The sequence below is a fragment of the Pyrgilauda ruficollis genome, unplaced genomic scaffold, assembly GCF_017590135.1.
Source record: "Pyrgilauda ruficollis isolate IOZ18807 unplaced genomic scaffold, ASM1759013v1 scaffold66, whole genome shotgun sequence".
Taxonomy (NCBI): Eukaryota; Metazoa; Chordata; class Aves; order Passeriformes; family Passeridae; genus Pyrgilauda; species Pyrgilauda ruficollis.
Genome location: NW_024528377.1, coordinates 2479672 through 2496880, shown reverse-complemented (window position 1 = coordinate 2496880; position 17209 = coordinate 2479672). Strand labels below are relative to the sequence as shown.

The window sequence follows — 17209 nt, the reverse complement described above, 5'->3', positions numbered from 1 at the left end:
ATGGCCACTGCAGGGACAGTTCGATATTTCTGCAGTTTCATTCTGAGCAGAGGACTGTCAAGAGAGCACTCAGATTCTGGGGAGCAGCACTCCCACCTCCACAGGCCTACCTAACCTTGCAGCTCGGGCTGCCTGAAGAGGCTTTGTTTTCACTTTGCCATCAGCTTTCAGAAAGCATCTGTTTCTCTCTTCCAAGTCATCTTCCTATCTAGCACTGGTCTGCCCAGGTGCCTCCTCTCTTCAGGCAATTGCACACTGGGTGTACCCCCTGGACATGCACTGGCTGCTCCCCTTCTACAACAGTGTATTCCCAGGGCCAGGATCAGTGCTCCTTCCAGAGTTCTTCTCACTACTCCACTTCTGGGCTGTGACTCAGGTAACTGAGGAGAGAAGAAATAACACAGAACAAATGAGTAAATGCCTTTTCCCCCCTTCCCCACCCTCTGTTTAAGCCAAATAGCAATCCATTCCCTGTCCTCCTCTCCACCCTAACTTTTTGTCACCACAGATTACATCCAGGCCATCCCAGTCCCTCCCTGGAACCAAGAGTGGCTCAGAGGGCGATGCTGGGTGCCTGATGCTTCCTTTCATCACTCAGTCCTGCTTACTCTGTTCTAGAGCTCCTGGGTGGGCAGTCTGCTGTCCCCAGGGCTGCCACTGTCCTGCCCAGCAGGGGTGGCCCAGCCCACAGGAGCCCCCTTTGGCATGAGGTGCTGCCCTTCTTCTCAGTGGCCAGGTGGGGGGACACACAGGTGCTTCCCATCTCCCAGAATTCGGTCACCCCAGGCACAGCACCAGTTTCAGAGCCTGCCAGAATCAGTCCTGACCAGTCTGGGGCAGTTCATGGTTTCCTCCTGTCCAGGCTTCCCCTGCTGCACTAAACCTGCCCTTCCCACACAATAATCACCACAGAGGGGTGGAAAGATCACTTCCTCACCCTTGGCTGTGCCTGGAGCTTGTTATTTCAGCAGGTGAGATTAAAGGACAAAAGCATAAGGACAAAAAGCATAATCAGCTCTGAGAATATGGGAGATCCACCAAGGTATGCTCCTGGGCTGATATGAGCTCAAGAGTGAAAAAGAGGCCGAGGTCTTCCACAGTCAGAGCTGGCCAAGCCCCTGAGATCTGCCTCCTGGCATCCAGAGATGGAACTGGAACCCCCCACTGAGCAAGATAAATCTCCCTTCCAAGCAAAGCAGAAATTCCTGCTGTGCTTCCCAGTGATTCAAGCGTGAAACCTGCATGCCCTCACCTCCAAACCCTGGTTTAAGCTATGCCTGTGTCTGTGGGTAGCTCTGAAGCTGCAGACCCCTGCAGCTCCTCCCCTTCATTGTAGATACGATCACACCTTGCAACACTGTCACCTCCCTACTTTGCCTTCATGTGTTCTCAGTGGGTCTCTGTGGCAAAGGCTGTCCATAAGGACATACCCACTTCCCTTATTTTGGGCCCTGTTCTCAGATTCCAAACACTGCTGGTCACCAGAGTCACAACTTGTGGTGCAATTACAGTTACTAAATGCAAAGTCAGCAAAACACACTGAAAACTCATGAGACTACTCCTCCTGTTCCAGTGCACGTGGATCAAGGCAAAAAAAAAAAAAAAAAAAAGAAAGCAAGACCCTCCATGCTATCAAGGACACAGGGCACAACACTTAGCAGGCTGGCTGTCACAGGGTGACACGTGCGGTACTTCTTCTTCCCCAAGGCCCCCACCAGACCTTCAGGAGAGGAAAACAGCGGAAAGCTGACTGGCCTTGCAGCTCTGAGGGGAAAGGCTCCAGCTCCCAAGAGCTAAGAGCAAAAACAAAATACTGAACTTCTGCCTGAAGCCTTTTGTGACAGGATGGAGGCATCTCTCTGACTTGAAACCACGAGGGAAAATTCAACCCAAGCGGCAAGAGATAAGCACCAAGCTGTGTAAAGGTTTTGCGATCCAAGTGAAAGCACATCACATCCTGCCAGGGGTGCCTGATGGTGCTGACATGAAACAGGAGGAACATTAAAGAGGAAAACCAATTACCTTGCCGTCCTCAGCTAAATGGAGCAAAAAATATGAAGCTGCAGATAGCAGGGAGAGGCACCCAGAGCAAACGCTCGCACCTGAAGAAACTCTTCACATGTGAATAAGCAGCAAAGCCTCCCAGGCAGGTCTGGGTTTTTCCATTGCGCTGTGACGTCTTCAGCAGAACAGCGAATGCTTGTCTGCAAAAGCATCAAAGCCAGTTTGTGATGGGAGACTGCTGGCCACTGCTGCCTGTGATTACAATCGTGCATTTTATTCTGCAATGTCCTCAGCACCTCCCCAGAGGGACAACGTGATTATCTATGTTACTCATTAAAAACCCACTGTTCCTCTTCTGAGACTTTCAAAAAAACCTCTTCCAAAATTCAAAATAAAGCTGGGGTTTTCTTAGATTCACTCTACCCTAAATTACTCCTAAGCCACAGCTCTCAGTGGAAGCTGCGTTTGTCCCACTTGGCACAGGAACAGCTTCTCCTGGCTCTCAGAAACACCGTGGTTTTTTGCTGTCGTGTCGCCGCATCAGCACACAGGGCCACAAGACTCCGGCAAGGGGGACCAGCGGGGCCCACCCCCGCTGTGGCGGGGACACGGCGCTCAGCGTGCCTCAGCCCTTGGGCCGCGGGGACAGTTGTGTCCCACGTCCCCTGTGTCACCCCCGCCCCGGGGATGAGGCGCTGCGGGACTGTCCGTGTGCGGTGAGCACAGCCCGGGGGCTGCGGGCCGATCCCCCAGCACGGAGCCGCAGTCGCGGCCTGCTCCGCACGCCGGCCGCGGCCCCGGGCTCGGCGCCGCCCCGCGAGCCCCGCGCCGGGCGGGGCGGGCCCGGCCCCGCTCGCTATTAAAGGCGCGGGCTTCGGCCGCTGCAGCCGTGGTGCTGCTGGCGCGGCCATGGCGAGCTACGTGCAGCTCAACACCGGGGCCAAGATGCCCATCCTGGGGCTGGGCACGTGGAAGGTACCGGGAGGCGCTCCCTTGGGCTGGCGGCGTGAGGGCGATGGGGAGCGGGGAAGGAAGGAAGGAGCGCGGCTCGGGCCCCGCGAGCGCTGCCGGCGCCGCCGACACCCGGCCAGGCCGCCGCCGGGATTTGGCTTTATTTTAGCTGGGGCTTGCTTTGGATGCGGTGCCTTTCTCAGTTTTATCTTGCCATGAGAGAGGTCTTCGATGCTGTGTTGATGAGCGGGGGTTTTTTTTTGCCATCGCTTTTTTTCAGTCCCAGCCAGGGAAGGTGACAGCTGCGGTGACGGCTGCCATCGATGCCGGGTACCGCCACCTCGACTGTGCCTATGTGTACCAGAATGAGAACGAAGTTGGGGAAGGGATCCAGCAGAAAATCAAGGAAGGCGTTGTGAAGCGAGAGGATCTCTTTGTCGTCAGTAAGGTAGGGGTCTTGTGATATAGGATATACCAGGGGATACCTTTTTATTTTAAAGTAAACCCCCGCTTCTTTACTTACCTTCTCTGTTGTGCAGAGTGGAACAATTCAGAGCATCACTTAAGCCAGTCCTGAGATTCCTGCTTTATCTCATCCTGTATTGAGAATTATGCAGGGTCCATACCACAAATGTGGGTGATGCTTTCAGCTTTAGTCTTAATAAGTGAAACAAGACTACTTTTGCTATCTGCCAGGACACCGTGCAGTCATGTGTGCTGCCAGTGCACACATTGCCCAGTATCACGGGCCAGTCCTGCTCACAAAACAGCCCCACTTGAAGAGCTGTGGGATGACCTGGTTTCACATCCCTTTCCCAAGGGGACAGGCACCCTGCTGAACAGTACAGAAGAGTTCCAAGAGCTTTAACCCAAGAGGTCACAATGTGCCTTGGCTTTTTGTCTCCAGCTGTGGTGCACGTTTCATGAGAAGCATCTGGTGAAGGGAGCCTGCCAGAAGACTCTTACTGCCCTGAAACTGGATTACCTGGATCTGTACCTCATCCACTGGCCTCTTGGTTTGAAGGTACAGTAACAGCAGTGGCCTTGGCTTTGTCAGTGAGTGGCACTTATGAGGAGCTCTATGGCTTTATAGCCCAGTGATTGCTTCAGTTGCACAGATCATTCTGTGTGTATTGTGTAACAGCACTGCTCTGGTGCTCAGCTTTACTGTGGCCATGTGAGCCAGGCTGTTGATTTTTGCCTCTTAGATGCCTGCTTGCATGGCATCTGCTGCCCTTTTGGTCATGGAAGAGGCAGACCTTGAACCCTAGGAATGGGTTTCCCTGCTGGAAACAGAAGTTATATCTCTTTCTGTTTGATGATTGCTTGTGTTGTCTTCTGCAAATCCAAAGTTACACTCAGTGTGGTACCCACTTTGTGGGAAGAGGGCTGTACTTTGCTGTCTGACAGAAGTTCTTTCCTCTGCATGTTACAGAGTCACAGAATAAGAGATTGCTAATACGAGATTGCTTGTCTTTCGTTCCTGTCTTTAGCCACTGAGTCCTTAAATACAATCCAGCTTTGGTTTTTTTGCCATAGGAGCCTTAGCTCCTTTATTTGGATCTTTGCTATAGGAGCTTTAGCATTCCACAGGCTCTAGAATTAAACTTTTTAGTTCCTAACTCTTCCACTGTATGCCTGCAAAGGAACTGATGTGTCAGTTTGAATGTGTCCAAGCTTAGGCTTTCAGTGAGAACTTGATCAAGATTTTCTCTCTACCTCTTGCTACCAAGATGAACTGTTCTTTATGACATCTGTATTTTTAAAATCAGTTTCACATACAGAACTAGTTGGACAGAACTATCAAAGTGAAAATGTGTTGTGGTGTAAATAATGAATGAGTAGAAAATAACTGGTTTTGAATGAAGCTGACACCTGGCAGATAGTCCTAAAAGGGACACAGAGTGTTCTAACCTTCCCTGTGCCAGCAGCTTAAACAATGAGACTCCCCATGAAAGACCTGTCAGGAAATCTGGTCCAGTGTAAGGTGAACATATTCCAAGTTCTAAGTGGATCCTTATTATTATGCATTTCACTAAAACACTTCACTATGAGCAGGTAACAACTGTGTATTTTTGTAAAGTGGCTATAATTCTACTTTCTGTGTTACAAGTGGAGACTTAAGTTTCACCATATGAGCCAGTGGACACAGTGCCCATCAGAATTATCTGTCCTTACTGGCTTGACTGTAGGCAGAAAAACCACCACAGTACCATGAGAACACAAAAAAGACAAGACTGAAGACTATAGATAGTGAGTATTCAAGTCTAATACATATGTAGATAATTAGTGTAATAAGTGTTTATAGGCTCATGGGCTTCAGCTGGTGTTAACCCACCCTCCCAATAATGTGTGTTTCAAGCAATTTCTCTCTCACTGACAGGCAGGAGAGGACCTGTTCCCTGTAGATGACAAAGGCATTGCTATCTCCAGCAACACAGATATTCTAGACACATGGGAGGTAAGTCCAGCCACAGCAGAAGAAAGTTTGGACTGATGAAGGTAATGAGAGCATCAGAGACTGCTGAGAACAGAAGGCAATCTCATGTACTTGGAATTACTTGGAAAGGCTCAGTGGTACAATAGCAAGCTGTTGTGTATCAATTAATCATTTTCCTCTTCTAACTTGCTGTGAATTTCCATAATCACAAAGAATAAGTCCTTTGAGTATGGGAAGCATGGCACATATACACCAGTGCTCTGGGGTTTTTTTTCCTCAAGCTTGAACTCTAAAAATCTAAACACTTCATTTAGGTGTCTTATGAAGGGAACAAGGCATGTCAGGAAGCATGTGCATTCAGGCCCTTCCTTTATCTAGTAGATGCTGACTTTGTGCTTCTTTCTGCCAGGCCATGGAAGAGCTGGTGGATGCTGGCATGGTAAAAGCCATTGGCATCTCCAACTTCAACCACGAGCAGATTGAAAGAATCTTGAACAAGCCAGGACTGAAGCACAAACCTGTAAATAATCAGGTGAGCTGCAAAGTGGCAGAGGCAAATGTTTGGTGGTGTTCTTTTTTTGTGTGGTCATTTGTTGGGGTTTTTTTAAAGCAAATGACATAGATCTTATTTTGAAATAAGGTTATAGAAAAAAAAAAAAACTGGAGTAGACACTACATATTCTTCAATCTCACTCTCCAGCTGCTTCTGGTTGCCAAGGTGCTGGTTCATAAAAAGAACTTTGTGCCACTACTTGGAAATCTGGCAAGGACCAGCTCGAGAATCCCTCGTTGTAGGAGGCAAGGAGGGGGAACTCAGATGAGCTCTAAAAACTTCCTTGCAGTAGAGTAAGGCTTGATGTATATATATAGAGAGAATTGGATGACCTTTTCATGGCACTTCTGTGGAGAAGCCAGTTCCTGTTGCATGTGACTGAGGGAACTGATCAGGAACATGCTTTATGGACTCAAGAGTTAATGAGGGTTAGGAGGAGATGGAGGTGCAGGGTGGTGGATGATAGAGTAGAAATTTTATAGACAGCACTTGAATGAAATCTTAGGAAAATTCAGGTGGCAGGAGACCTTGGGAGATGATCTGCTCAGAGGAACATCAGCCCTGGGATCAGACCAGGTTGTCCAGGGCTTTATCCATCTTGAACACCTGTGAGGATGGAGACTGCACAGCCTCCCTAAGCAGTGTGCTCTGCTCCCTGACCCCCTCGAGTGTATGACAGGGAGGGGGAGTTCTCCTACATCCAGTCTCAACCTCTCTTGTTTTCAGCTTGCATCTGTTGTCTTCCTCCAAGCACCACTAAAGAGCTTGGCTTGTCTTTGAATGACTCCTTTTAGGTACTGAAAAGCTACTACTAGGTGACCTGAAGCCTTCCCTTCCCCAGGCAAACAAGCCCAGCTCTCTCAGCCCTTCCCAATATGGCAGGTTCTCCAGCCCTTACCCATCCTGGAGTTTCTCTGCTGGATTGATGGCAGTCTGTCAGTCTTTCTGCTGCTGAGGGGAGCTGGGAAGGGGAAGACTGGACAGACTATTATGAAGGTGGTCTGGAAAGGATGAGTAGAGGCAAATGACCACTTTTCACAATTTACTGGCTGTGTTCCTGCTGCCAGGGCTCACTGCTGGCTCATGTCCTGCTCAGTCTGTTATGACCCCCTCCAAGTCCTTTCTAGCATGGCTGCTTTAGAGGCAGTCAGGCTCCAGCCTGTGCTATTGCCAGGGGCTTTTCCTTCCCAGGTGCATGGCTTTGTGTGCAGCCTTATTGAGTTCCTTTAGGTTTTTGTTTGCCTCTTGTTTCTGCCTGAATGGGTCCTGCTGCAGAGGCAGTCCTGCCCTTGAGTGTGTTGGCTGGTCGTTCCCCAGTTTGACGTCATCTTCAAGATGGACGTGATTGTAGACTGGCACAGGTTGCTGAAGAGGACAAGTCCCAGGACAGACCCCAGTGGGGTCTGCCTGGAGTTGACCTTGACTCTCATGGTATTTGAAGGACTCTAGTCAATTACTGATACTGGATTAGTAAAACTGGGTAATTTATTGTGGTAACTTGAGCGTTATCTGCCCCAAAGCACTTTCAGAAAACTTAGTACAAGTTTTATGGTAACCTTTCAACATCTGCCACACCTTGTTGCCATGGTCACTATATGACAATTACGTTATTATTATTTATATAATATCATTTATATCATTATTATCATATTAATTACCTTATCTTTGGCATAGGGGTCACTGATCTTGGACCTCTCATACTTGTCAATGCCCTCAGGCTCTAAATGATTATTGACTATAATCAGGTTTAGCACAAAGTGTTGGGTCTTTGGTCCCTGTCCTTCATAAACTACTCTTCTGAAGAAATGCTTGCAAGCCTGAAAACTTGCTGTTACTAACACTTACTAGTTGGGCTAATAGTGAGAGTGCTTCCTGAAAACACTTTCTCTGTGCAGATATTTCACATGGAATCCACTGTCTTTCTTGTCATTCCCATTCTTTATTTGACTGCAGCCAGGATGTGTTGGTTTCAATTGTAGTGAGAAATTAATTTGGCAAGGTAGTAATTACATAACAATGATGCTAGTACTTAATTTAATTTTTCAACTTGAGTGCTAGTGGAGAGGTGAGGGTGCCTTGCTTATGTTGCATAAATTCTACTTATTGAATAGTTGGGAAAACTGAATGCTCTATTACTCTAAAATAGCTGTCTTTCTGCAACTGCTGAAGCAAAATAAATATGTATAATGTGTCCTAAAAATGGAGCTCTCTGTTCTGTTTAATATTCCAGCATGTCTCAGAGGGGAAAGAGGCATGCAGGCCTCTGATAACAGCAGGCAGCTAGAACCACAAATAAAGAGCTCCAGGCTGTAAACTGATTCCATGTTTTGCACTGCCTTGCTCCACCTGCCAGCAGCACAAGTTTCCAGGGACTGCCCTCAGAGTGCAGCTGCAGGAGGCTCAAATGGCAGCGTAGTCCAAAGGGTTCTTGCTGTTGCCTGCTGAAAGAGAAGTAGTGCTCCCTGGTGTGCAGCTAGCCTGAAAGTCCCTCTGTGCAAAGTATCAAATATTCATGCTCATTCACTGCCTCCTGACACGTGAACAGTTCCTGTTCCATCTTCAGGCTAGAGGTGTTTAGTGTGAGTATTGACACAGAGCAAAGAAATACTAATGAAACAATGCTGACCTTGAAGTTAATATGGTAGCTGTAAAAAAATATGATATGTTTAATTAGGGGTGAAAAAAGAACTTTGGTCTGCAATCCTATGGCTGTGATTTTACAGCTCTCCTGGGTGTGCATTTTACTGTCCCATTGAAGCAATTGTGTAGCTGGTCACCCATATGCTGGAGATGCTCTGGATCAAAGTTTTAAGTTTTGTCACAGTCCTTGGACCCTTCACTGCAAGGAGAGCTGCTATAAATAGTAGTAAGGGGGTGGAGCTTAGAGAAAATAAAAACTGTATAACATTGCTTAGAGACTGTTGAGTTAGCACAAAAGTCAACCTTGGATTAAATTAATCCCTGGAACATGTTAAAGCAGTTAAGTCACTGTCAGTCTCTATATTCTTTATGTTGGCAGGTGGAGTGTCACCCATACCTTACCCAGGAGAAGCTGATCAAGTACTGTGAATCCAAAGGGATTGCTGTGACAGCATACAGCCCCCTTGGCTCTCCTGACAGACCATGGTAAGGCTGCTTTGCCAGGGAGCTGGCGTGGATTATTCTGGAAGCACTGAGACTACATGTGCAGCATTAATTTTTCGTCCAGATACAGATCTTTACTAGGTTGGACCTATGGAGGTTTCTTGCCACTGATCTTTTTTCCTCTGTGTAGGGCTAAGCCCGAGGATCCTTCCCTGCTGGATGACCCCAAGATCAAGGAGATTGCAGCCAAGCACAACAAAACCCCAGCACAGGTGGGTAGGTGCCAGAGTACCCCTTCCTGTAGCACAGCATGAAGGACAATTAATGACAATGTAGAGGACAGGCTGGCTCTTCATCCTGTCACCTGTGGTGTTAGGTAGCAATGCAGGTTTGTTCCTTATGTGGCCTTCCATGCGTGCTTACAAGGGTGCTCTGATCATCACAAGAAATGTTTTCTAGACGCATCTTCACATGCTGCTGTGTTTGTCTTGCCATCTCAAGTGTTGTTGCAAAGAAGGGAACATTTTAATAGTCTACTCAAAATCTGGGTGAGAAGGAAAGGAATTGGGTGTCACTAAATTGCAGGGGAGAAGAGAAAGGAAGCCTTGTGGGATTCCACCACTCCTCTATGTGCACTTCAGGAAGTGCTTTTAGAATTCAGGTAAAATTTGAAAAGCAGCTCCACAGAGTGAGCTAAATCTGCTGAAGTGTACCATTGACAGTAAATAACTGCTGAACAGGCTCTGCTTGCATGGAGCAGGAGCCATCCCCTCTCTGATGCAGTGATGTGCCTCTTGCAGGTTCTCATCCGGTTCCACATCCAGAGAAACGTGGTTGTGATTCCCAAATCCGTCACGCCACAGCGCATTGTGGAGAACTTCCAGGTGAGTCAGTGCAGTGAGCTGAGTGCAGGGCATGTCCAGGGATGGCTTGGCTTCTCCCTGCACAGCCAGCAGTGAGCCTTTCTCACCTTCCCAGGTGCTCCTCTGACAAGAGGACTGGCCTTTTCCTCCATGTGTTTACCTACAGTCTCCTGAGGGCTGAACTTAAAATTACAGTGGGAGAGCAGGAGTGACCAAAACTTTGGGAAACACTCTATCCAGATCATCTGAGCAGTTACATTGTGATTCTTCCTGTTCTGTGTCATGTGAATGAGTCATTTGACAGCTTATTTGGGGACTGAGTGCAGTAGCACACCCCAAAAGTCTTCTGTAGAGGAAGCACTTTTGAGGAAATAGTCCTGGTGTCCATAAACCATGTTGCTGCTCTGGATTTAGCGGTCCTGGACTGGACCCAGTATTAGGATTTTGCTTCCAAACACTCAGTGGCTTTAGGTGGAATATGGAGGTCTTGCAGCTGCTACTTTGGCTTAGCACAGAGAGATGCATCCCTCACAAATGGGAGGTGGAGGCATTCTGCTACACAGTGCTCCCAAACTTCTTCAAGCAACTGGCATGTGTAACTGCAACCTGAGAGTCTATAATTCCTGCCTCTGCTTGCTCACCTCCCTCTCCCACTCCAGCTAGAGGAGGCTCAGAAATTCAGGGGGTCTTGTCTTTTTCCTTTCCCTTTTGAAGCAGTCACTTCCAACAGGCACCTATACTGCGGACTTGTTCTTTAATTTTGTTATTTTTTTCCTAATTTTTTTTTTTAATTACAAGCGCTGATTTGTTCAAAAGGGTGATTTCTGGCTTTTTCTCCTGTTAGGTGTTTGACTTTGAATTGACTAAAGAGGAGATGGCAACTATTCTCAGCTTTAATAGAAACTGGAGAGCCTGTGAAATGTTTGTGTAAGTGGCACTTCCTTTCCTTTAAACTATTAAGTTATCACATAGTTCAGTAAATGAAGCTACAGATGGTAGTCTTGACTGAAATTCAGGATATGCAAACTCAGTTTTCAAAGGGGTTGTCTTCAAAATAACTTTCCAGAGTAAGATTTTTTTTAAATGTTTATTTTGTGAACCGAAACATGATGAGCATTGAGCAAACTTCAGTTCAGTTGCCAAGAAACTCTTTGTAGCTGGAATTGCAACAGGAGGCTTCTTATTTGTAATTTTTTTGTCCATGTTGCAAGGAATGAGCATGATGCAGACTTTAAATCTTCATTAGCTTTGCTTGTGGTGTTTTATCTGAAGTACATTACAGAATCTGTGTGTTCTTCAGGAGTTGTTGGGAAGGTAGATGAACATTAAAACTATAACATGAGGATTTGCTACTTGGAAGTGTAGATCCAGATATGAAATCTTTTTTGAAAGACTGCAAAAAAAGTCTCCCTGTCAGTAAATAGCAAAACGTTGATTTAGTTCTTTACCATGCACCTCCAGGTCCCATCACCCAAACAACAGAAGGCACTCAAAATCCTTTTGTTTGGAAATGCAGCATGTCACCAAGGAAAAGAGAAACAGACTTTGCTTTTAAACAGTTAAATCTCTTTCCTTGGTGGTTCTTTGAAGTGGTTACAGATGCACACAATGCCTTTGGGATGTGAGATAATCTTTGCTTTTTGATTTCCTCCAGGTGCAAAACTCACAAGGGCTACCCTTTCAATGTAGAATACTGAAGATGGTTCCCTGCCTTTCTCCAGGCTTCCCAGATATGCTTCTGCTGTTGCCTTTGAGTTGTCTGTGTAGCTTTTTCACTGCATCAGACACCCCTCCACACCCCCATTTTTCCCTTCTTTTTTCCCCACAAAGATGCAGTATATGTACTCTGTGACTTTGTGCTGTTTTCTTTTTTGGAAGAAGGAAATGCTGAAATGGTTCTGAAGAGCACACTGTGTGGACTAGTAGATTTTTTTTGCCAAACAGCAAGTCTGGAATTGGTAAGCAGAAAGCATTGAGCAAGTTTAAGCAAGCAGTCATTTTTATTTTGGAATACTGTGATTTGGAGCTGGTGACTATTGTCTGGAAGGACCAGGATATTGGCAAATATTGCATAATGAGGTTTGCTTTTTTTTTCTGGTTACTTTTGGGGTTGGTTTTGTTTCTTTGTAACACTCCATACCTTTTTATTTTCCCTGTAATTGGAAGTATAAGTTGATTTCTAAGTGATTTCTACATGGGTAGCTCTTTGAGAAGTGTCTAGATCCTGGTCTCTTGGTGATATAAAAGCTGTTTTGCCTATAATAAAATACAGTTTCATTACTGTGTGTAATGAGATGGTTATTTCAGTCATGCTCTAATGGTGGTAATGCTGGAGCAGCTGTATAATATCAGCTGTCTCTAGAGATTACACAAAAGCAAGAAAATTACCATCCCCCACAAAATCATCTGTTGATGTTCACTTCTTAGCATGTGCCCTGGGAGCTGCCTGCTGTTCTCATGGTTGAGCTTGTGGCCAGTGAGTCTGTTTGTGCCTCTCTTTAAATAGAACTGGTTTGCTTCTGACAAGCAGTACAGTCATGTTTAATTCAGTTTTTATCTTACTGAGGTGATAGTATACTTTTGCTAGTAGAAGACTTGAAGCCCACACAGCGTTGCTTTAATAAGCAGTAGAAAACTTGCCCTCTCCAGCAGGGAGCACATGGTGCAGGAAGGAATTCTCTGGTTGTACAAGATGCCAGTAAAAATGGGCTTCCAAGAAAATCCTGTGTCATTGAGCTAGCAGATCAGAAATGTAATGCTTTGTTCAGGGAGCACAGAAAACCAGGCTGATACTGAACTTCTGGTTCGTGAGGTGTGTTTGTCCCTTTGTGCTTTTCACAATACTTGCACATAGTGATTTTAAAGCTATTACCACCTGAGAGCTGCTCGAGACTGTTCACAAAATGCATTTGGGCACTGGTAAAAGCAGTGGCTAATGTTGGGTGGCTTTCTTGCATATTCCTGTGAGAGTTTTTCAGATGTCTGGGTAGATCTGGGATGTGAGTGCTCCCTCTGAGGAGGTTGTGTAGGCCTGGCAGAAAGGGGGTTCTCTCTGAACAGATGGAAGAAGGGAGACACCAGGGCTGTTAATGCATAAATGTAGGATTGTGATTCCATAAATGTGTAGCAAACCTTAAACTGAACTTGGCCAGGTCAAAATGTAACATCAAGGCAATTTGATGTCAAAGTATTTGTGAAATAGGTGCTTTGTTTCCTGGTTTTGAGCAAAAGGAGTTATACTGATTGAAAATTACAAAAAAAAAAATCTGCTTTCTCAATGTCATGGTTAGTATTTATTAGAAAAGTTTTAAAAGTCTTTTTAAAAATCTTTCCAGTAATGCTAAGACCACAATTAGCATGCAACATGTTTTTGGCCACAATAATTTACAATAGGCTGAACAGACAAGATTGAGTTAACTTAAAATATGAGGAGGAAAGAATCAGTGTCTGACTTGAAGCAATATGCCCCTCTAATGCTGGTTCTTCTAACATAAATTGATTATAAATCACTTTAAATTCTGGACTTAAAAGCACATACTGAAAGCTTCAGCTCTGCGAGTGTTTTTGAGATTGTCTAATGTGATAAACAAAAGCCCTAAGGCATTCTAAAAAAGCCAGAAAAGGTGATGTTCTTTGCTGAGTCTGAGCTGTGACAGAAAACTGTTTGGGGCAATGTTGACTTGCTTGCAAATAACATTTTTGTGACAAGTGTGTTCTGGCAAGGAGTTACACTGAGGGTCAGGGTTTCCAAAATAGTACATCAGGTTCTGTTAGCTTCCTCTGTTTTCATTTCACTGCAACTTTATGAAAGTCTGAAATGAAATTTTCCATTCTGGAAGTAGGAATTTTACTGGAGACAGACTGCCCCACAGCAGAAGGGAGAGCACTCGGGGTGGAGTGGCATTGTAACAGGCTCTCTCTGTATTTCGCTGGATGACTTAGTGGGAAGGAATTTGGAAAGGGTCGTTCTGGGACACAGTGCAGCACTTAGCCGGCAGAGGGCTTGGATCTTGAAGTGTCAGAGTGGGAACAGAGGGAAAACAGAGAAGCACCTGAGTGCAGGAGTAATGATGCACAAGCTTGAACAGAAAGCAGGCTGTTGTCAGCTTGGGAAGGGAGTGACAGGAAACCCTGTCACCCTTAAAGGTTTTGCATTTGGATTAATGGTTTTGGATTGCTTCTCCAAGCATACAGTCAAGGCTGAGATGGAGAAATCTTCTTTTAGTCTAGGTTGATCTAGGAATTGTTACAGTAAAATAGTCTGTTGTAGCCCCATGCTTGTGCCACACTCTCTGCCTACAAGAGCAGAGATTTCCTTTCATCTCCTAAAAGGTGAAGTGGAAAGATCAAAGAGTTCAATATCCGGAGCTCAGCACTGCTGCCAGCTGAGCTCTTCCTGCTGAAACTGTTCACAGCATTTGTTTTTGTGTTGTGATTTGACAGATCTCTGGGTTTCTGATCAAAGACATTTTTAAGGACAAATACAGTCTTGTAGCTCTTCCAATGAAAAGTTGGTTGTGTTTTGTTTTGTGTTCTTAATTTAAGAACTTGTAGTTCAGCTCCACCTTCCTAGACATTCTGGGGACTCTGCTGCAGCAGCTGAGCTAGTGTGATACTGTAGCACACCCTGGGAAGAGCATTTCCAGCCTACAGGAAAGATTAAGACCAGCTAGCAGAAAAAAAAAACAAGTCCTTGGAACTGGTAAAAGCAGTACTTTCACAAAATTTGTTTCATTTCCAGCTGCACTCACTGCTCCAAATGGTACCAGATTAGCAGGCCTTTATTTAGAAGAAAATGGCTCTCACAGGACAGATCCATTTACTTGGTAGCAAAGAATGATGGTGAGATGATTTATCAGGGAAAACAGGTAGAGAAAATCAGGAGTTATCTCATTAGAGAAGGCAAGGTACTGTTTTAGCAATTTTTTTTTTTTTTTGTGTAGTAGAGGAGAATACAAGAATTATTTGGAATTAGAATCTTGCTGGTTGAAGGTAGGACAGCACAAATAGTCTGACAGGCACAGCATGTTTGTTTCAGGTTGCAATTGATGTTCCTTTGAGAGAAAATAGCTTTACTTCTGGTATTGGAACACAAATACACAGGCCTGCCTGGCTGGAATCACTTTTCAAATGATGCTCTCTAACTTGGTGTTTGCTTCCCTCAGGGAAAAAGGAGACAGGACCTCTCCTTGCTCAGCTCACAAGACTGCACATATGCTATGTTTCAGTTTTCATTTGTGAAAACTGGGGCACAGCAAACTCCAGTATTCAAAATGGGAAAAGAAATTCCTGTCTTTGGATTTTAATCTGAATTCACTGTGTTGAAGGTACAGCTAGAAATCTGGAGTCTTTTGCTTAACTGGGGCACAGAACAGTTACCTTGGGACAATTATTTTCATTTCAGTCACTTAATACTCCCCTAGTGTGTCACCTACAAACTGTCAGTAACTGTTTGTCATCCCTCCCTCTGCCTTGTCCTTGGTTTCTTTAAAAGTACAGAGCCCTGTCTTATTCTGGCAAGACCTTGTTTATTTGAGCTGTGAGGCAGCTCTTAAAACCCTTAAATAGGCCACATTGCTCTTGCATTTTAACTTGTTAAAGGGCATGGTACAGAACCACTAGTGCAAACAGCTGCAAAACTCCATTTTTCCCCCCAAATTCTTAAGGAAAAAAAGCAGCTGATTGCAAAATCAAGCTTTTCTAAAACAGCTGGTAGTTGCTCATAATAACAGCTGAACTGAATCAGAGTAAGTATCACATATTGCAGCATCTTGTCTCCAGCTGTGGTCAAAATAAGTTGCTAAAGATGAGTAAACTGAGCATTGCAGCAAAGTGTTATTTGTTTTTTTATGTTTAACAGCCACCAGTTAACTCTTTGTTGTTCAGTTACCTTCTGAATCTTATGTTCCCAGGGAATGATGCTTCACACTCACAGTTTGTGAAGAATTGCCATCTCTTTTTTGTTTTGGGCTGATTTGCTGATAGTCATTTGATTCTACTGGTTTTTACAGTGGAAGAAAAAATAACTGGTCTATTTCCACATACACCAGCTGCTCCAGGTTTGATAAACATCTGGCACAGCTCCTTGTACTGGTGTCAGGTCAAGGAAAATTTTGGTCTACTTAATTGCCATATCTATAAATTACTCCCTTAATCAGTCTTCTGTAAGTCTTTTTTTTTTAAGATTCAGAGGAAGGCAAGGACCTGCACTTCTTGTGTAGGACTGCATGCAAAAAGTTCTTGAAGTAGGTTTGTATCTGACAGTCTTTGGCTTCTCAGTCAGTTTTCTTTTGAACAATATGAGAGAGCTTGGAATTACAACAGATGGAGAACTTGAGCAGCATTGATCAGCAAAGCGTTTTGGATTTTTACCTGTTGTTCATTACCTGTGTTGTCCAGTTTTCCCTCCAAAACATGGACATAACACTTTACTCTTTTCACTCAGCCCCTTTGGAACTTTTCATGAGGCTTGACTCTACCAGAATGGATGAACTCCACAATAAAAAGCTGAAGTCATGGGACAACGTGTTGGGATACAAAGTGCTAAGCTAAGGTGTTTTCATTTTACTGGGCTCAGATAATGTCACTGCTGACTAGGAATGATGTATGTGTGGGCTTGGTGCAAGAGCACTGCTGCACAGCTGATAGAAACTGCAAATTAATTTGGGATACTATAAACCTTTCCATGCAGCTCCTGGCAGAGCTATAAAGCTTTTTTAAGCTATAAACCTTTCCTGGCAGCTCCAGGCTCAGGGCTGTGCTTGCTGTGAGGCAGCAACTCTCTTCTAGAAAGGCATATTGTAAATAGGGCTGTGGCTCTGCTGCAAAACAGGGGAGTTTTATTTCCCAGCAACTGACACCACCCAAATTCTTCTCCTTTTACCTTTACTAAAGTCTCTGCAGCTGAAAAAGATCTATTGTCTCTGAAACAAATGCACAATCTCTGGCTTCTAACTTGTTTTGAATTTTTTACTATTATATGGCTACTGTGATCATCTAGTCTGACTTCCTGCCTAGCACAATCTATAAACATCCTGTAAATAGCTTCAAGTCTGATAGCTGTGATTAAATTGGAATGTGGTTAGAAAATTCCTATGAAGTAGAGAATATTTCAAGACAGGCTGCATGCTACAGCCTTAAGTGGGTATTTCTGCCCCTGCTGTGAATTGACAAGTGACCACAGGCAGCAGAGCACCTTCCACAGAGTTCACTCTCTAATTGCATCTAGGATGATATCCTGCAACTGGCCTTTTAAATGTAGCATGTTCAGGAGGAGAAAAAAAGAGAATGCCCATTACAGGTGCATTCTGTCCA

The 17209-nt window shown here is 45.0% G+C and overlaps 1 protein-coding gene across 1 annotated transcript; it reads left to right on the top strand.

Moving 5' to 3' along the window:
* Positions 1 to 2821: 2821 nt before the first annotated feature.
* Positions 2822 to 12175, top strand: LOC121362699 (aldo-keto reductase family 1 member B1-like). Its single transcript, XM_041484437.1, has 10 exons — positions 2822 to 2979; positions 3236 to 3403; positions 3863 to 3979; positions 5339 to 5416; positions 5805 to 5927; positions 8968 to 9074; positions 9223 to 9304; positions 9833 to 9916; positions 10740 to 10822; positions 11550 to 12175. Exons 1-10 carry the CDS (start codon positions 2914 to 2916, stop codon positions 11590 to 11592), a joined length of 951 nt encoding a protein of 316 aa, XP_041340371.1. The 5' UTR covers positions 2822 to 2913; the 3' UTR covers positions 11593 to 12175.
* Positions 12176 to 17209: the final 5034 nt, after the last annotated feature.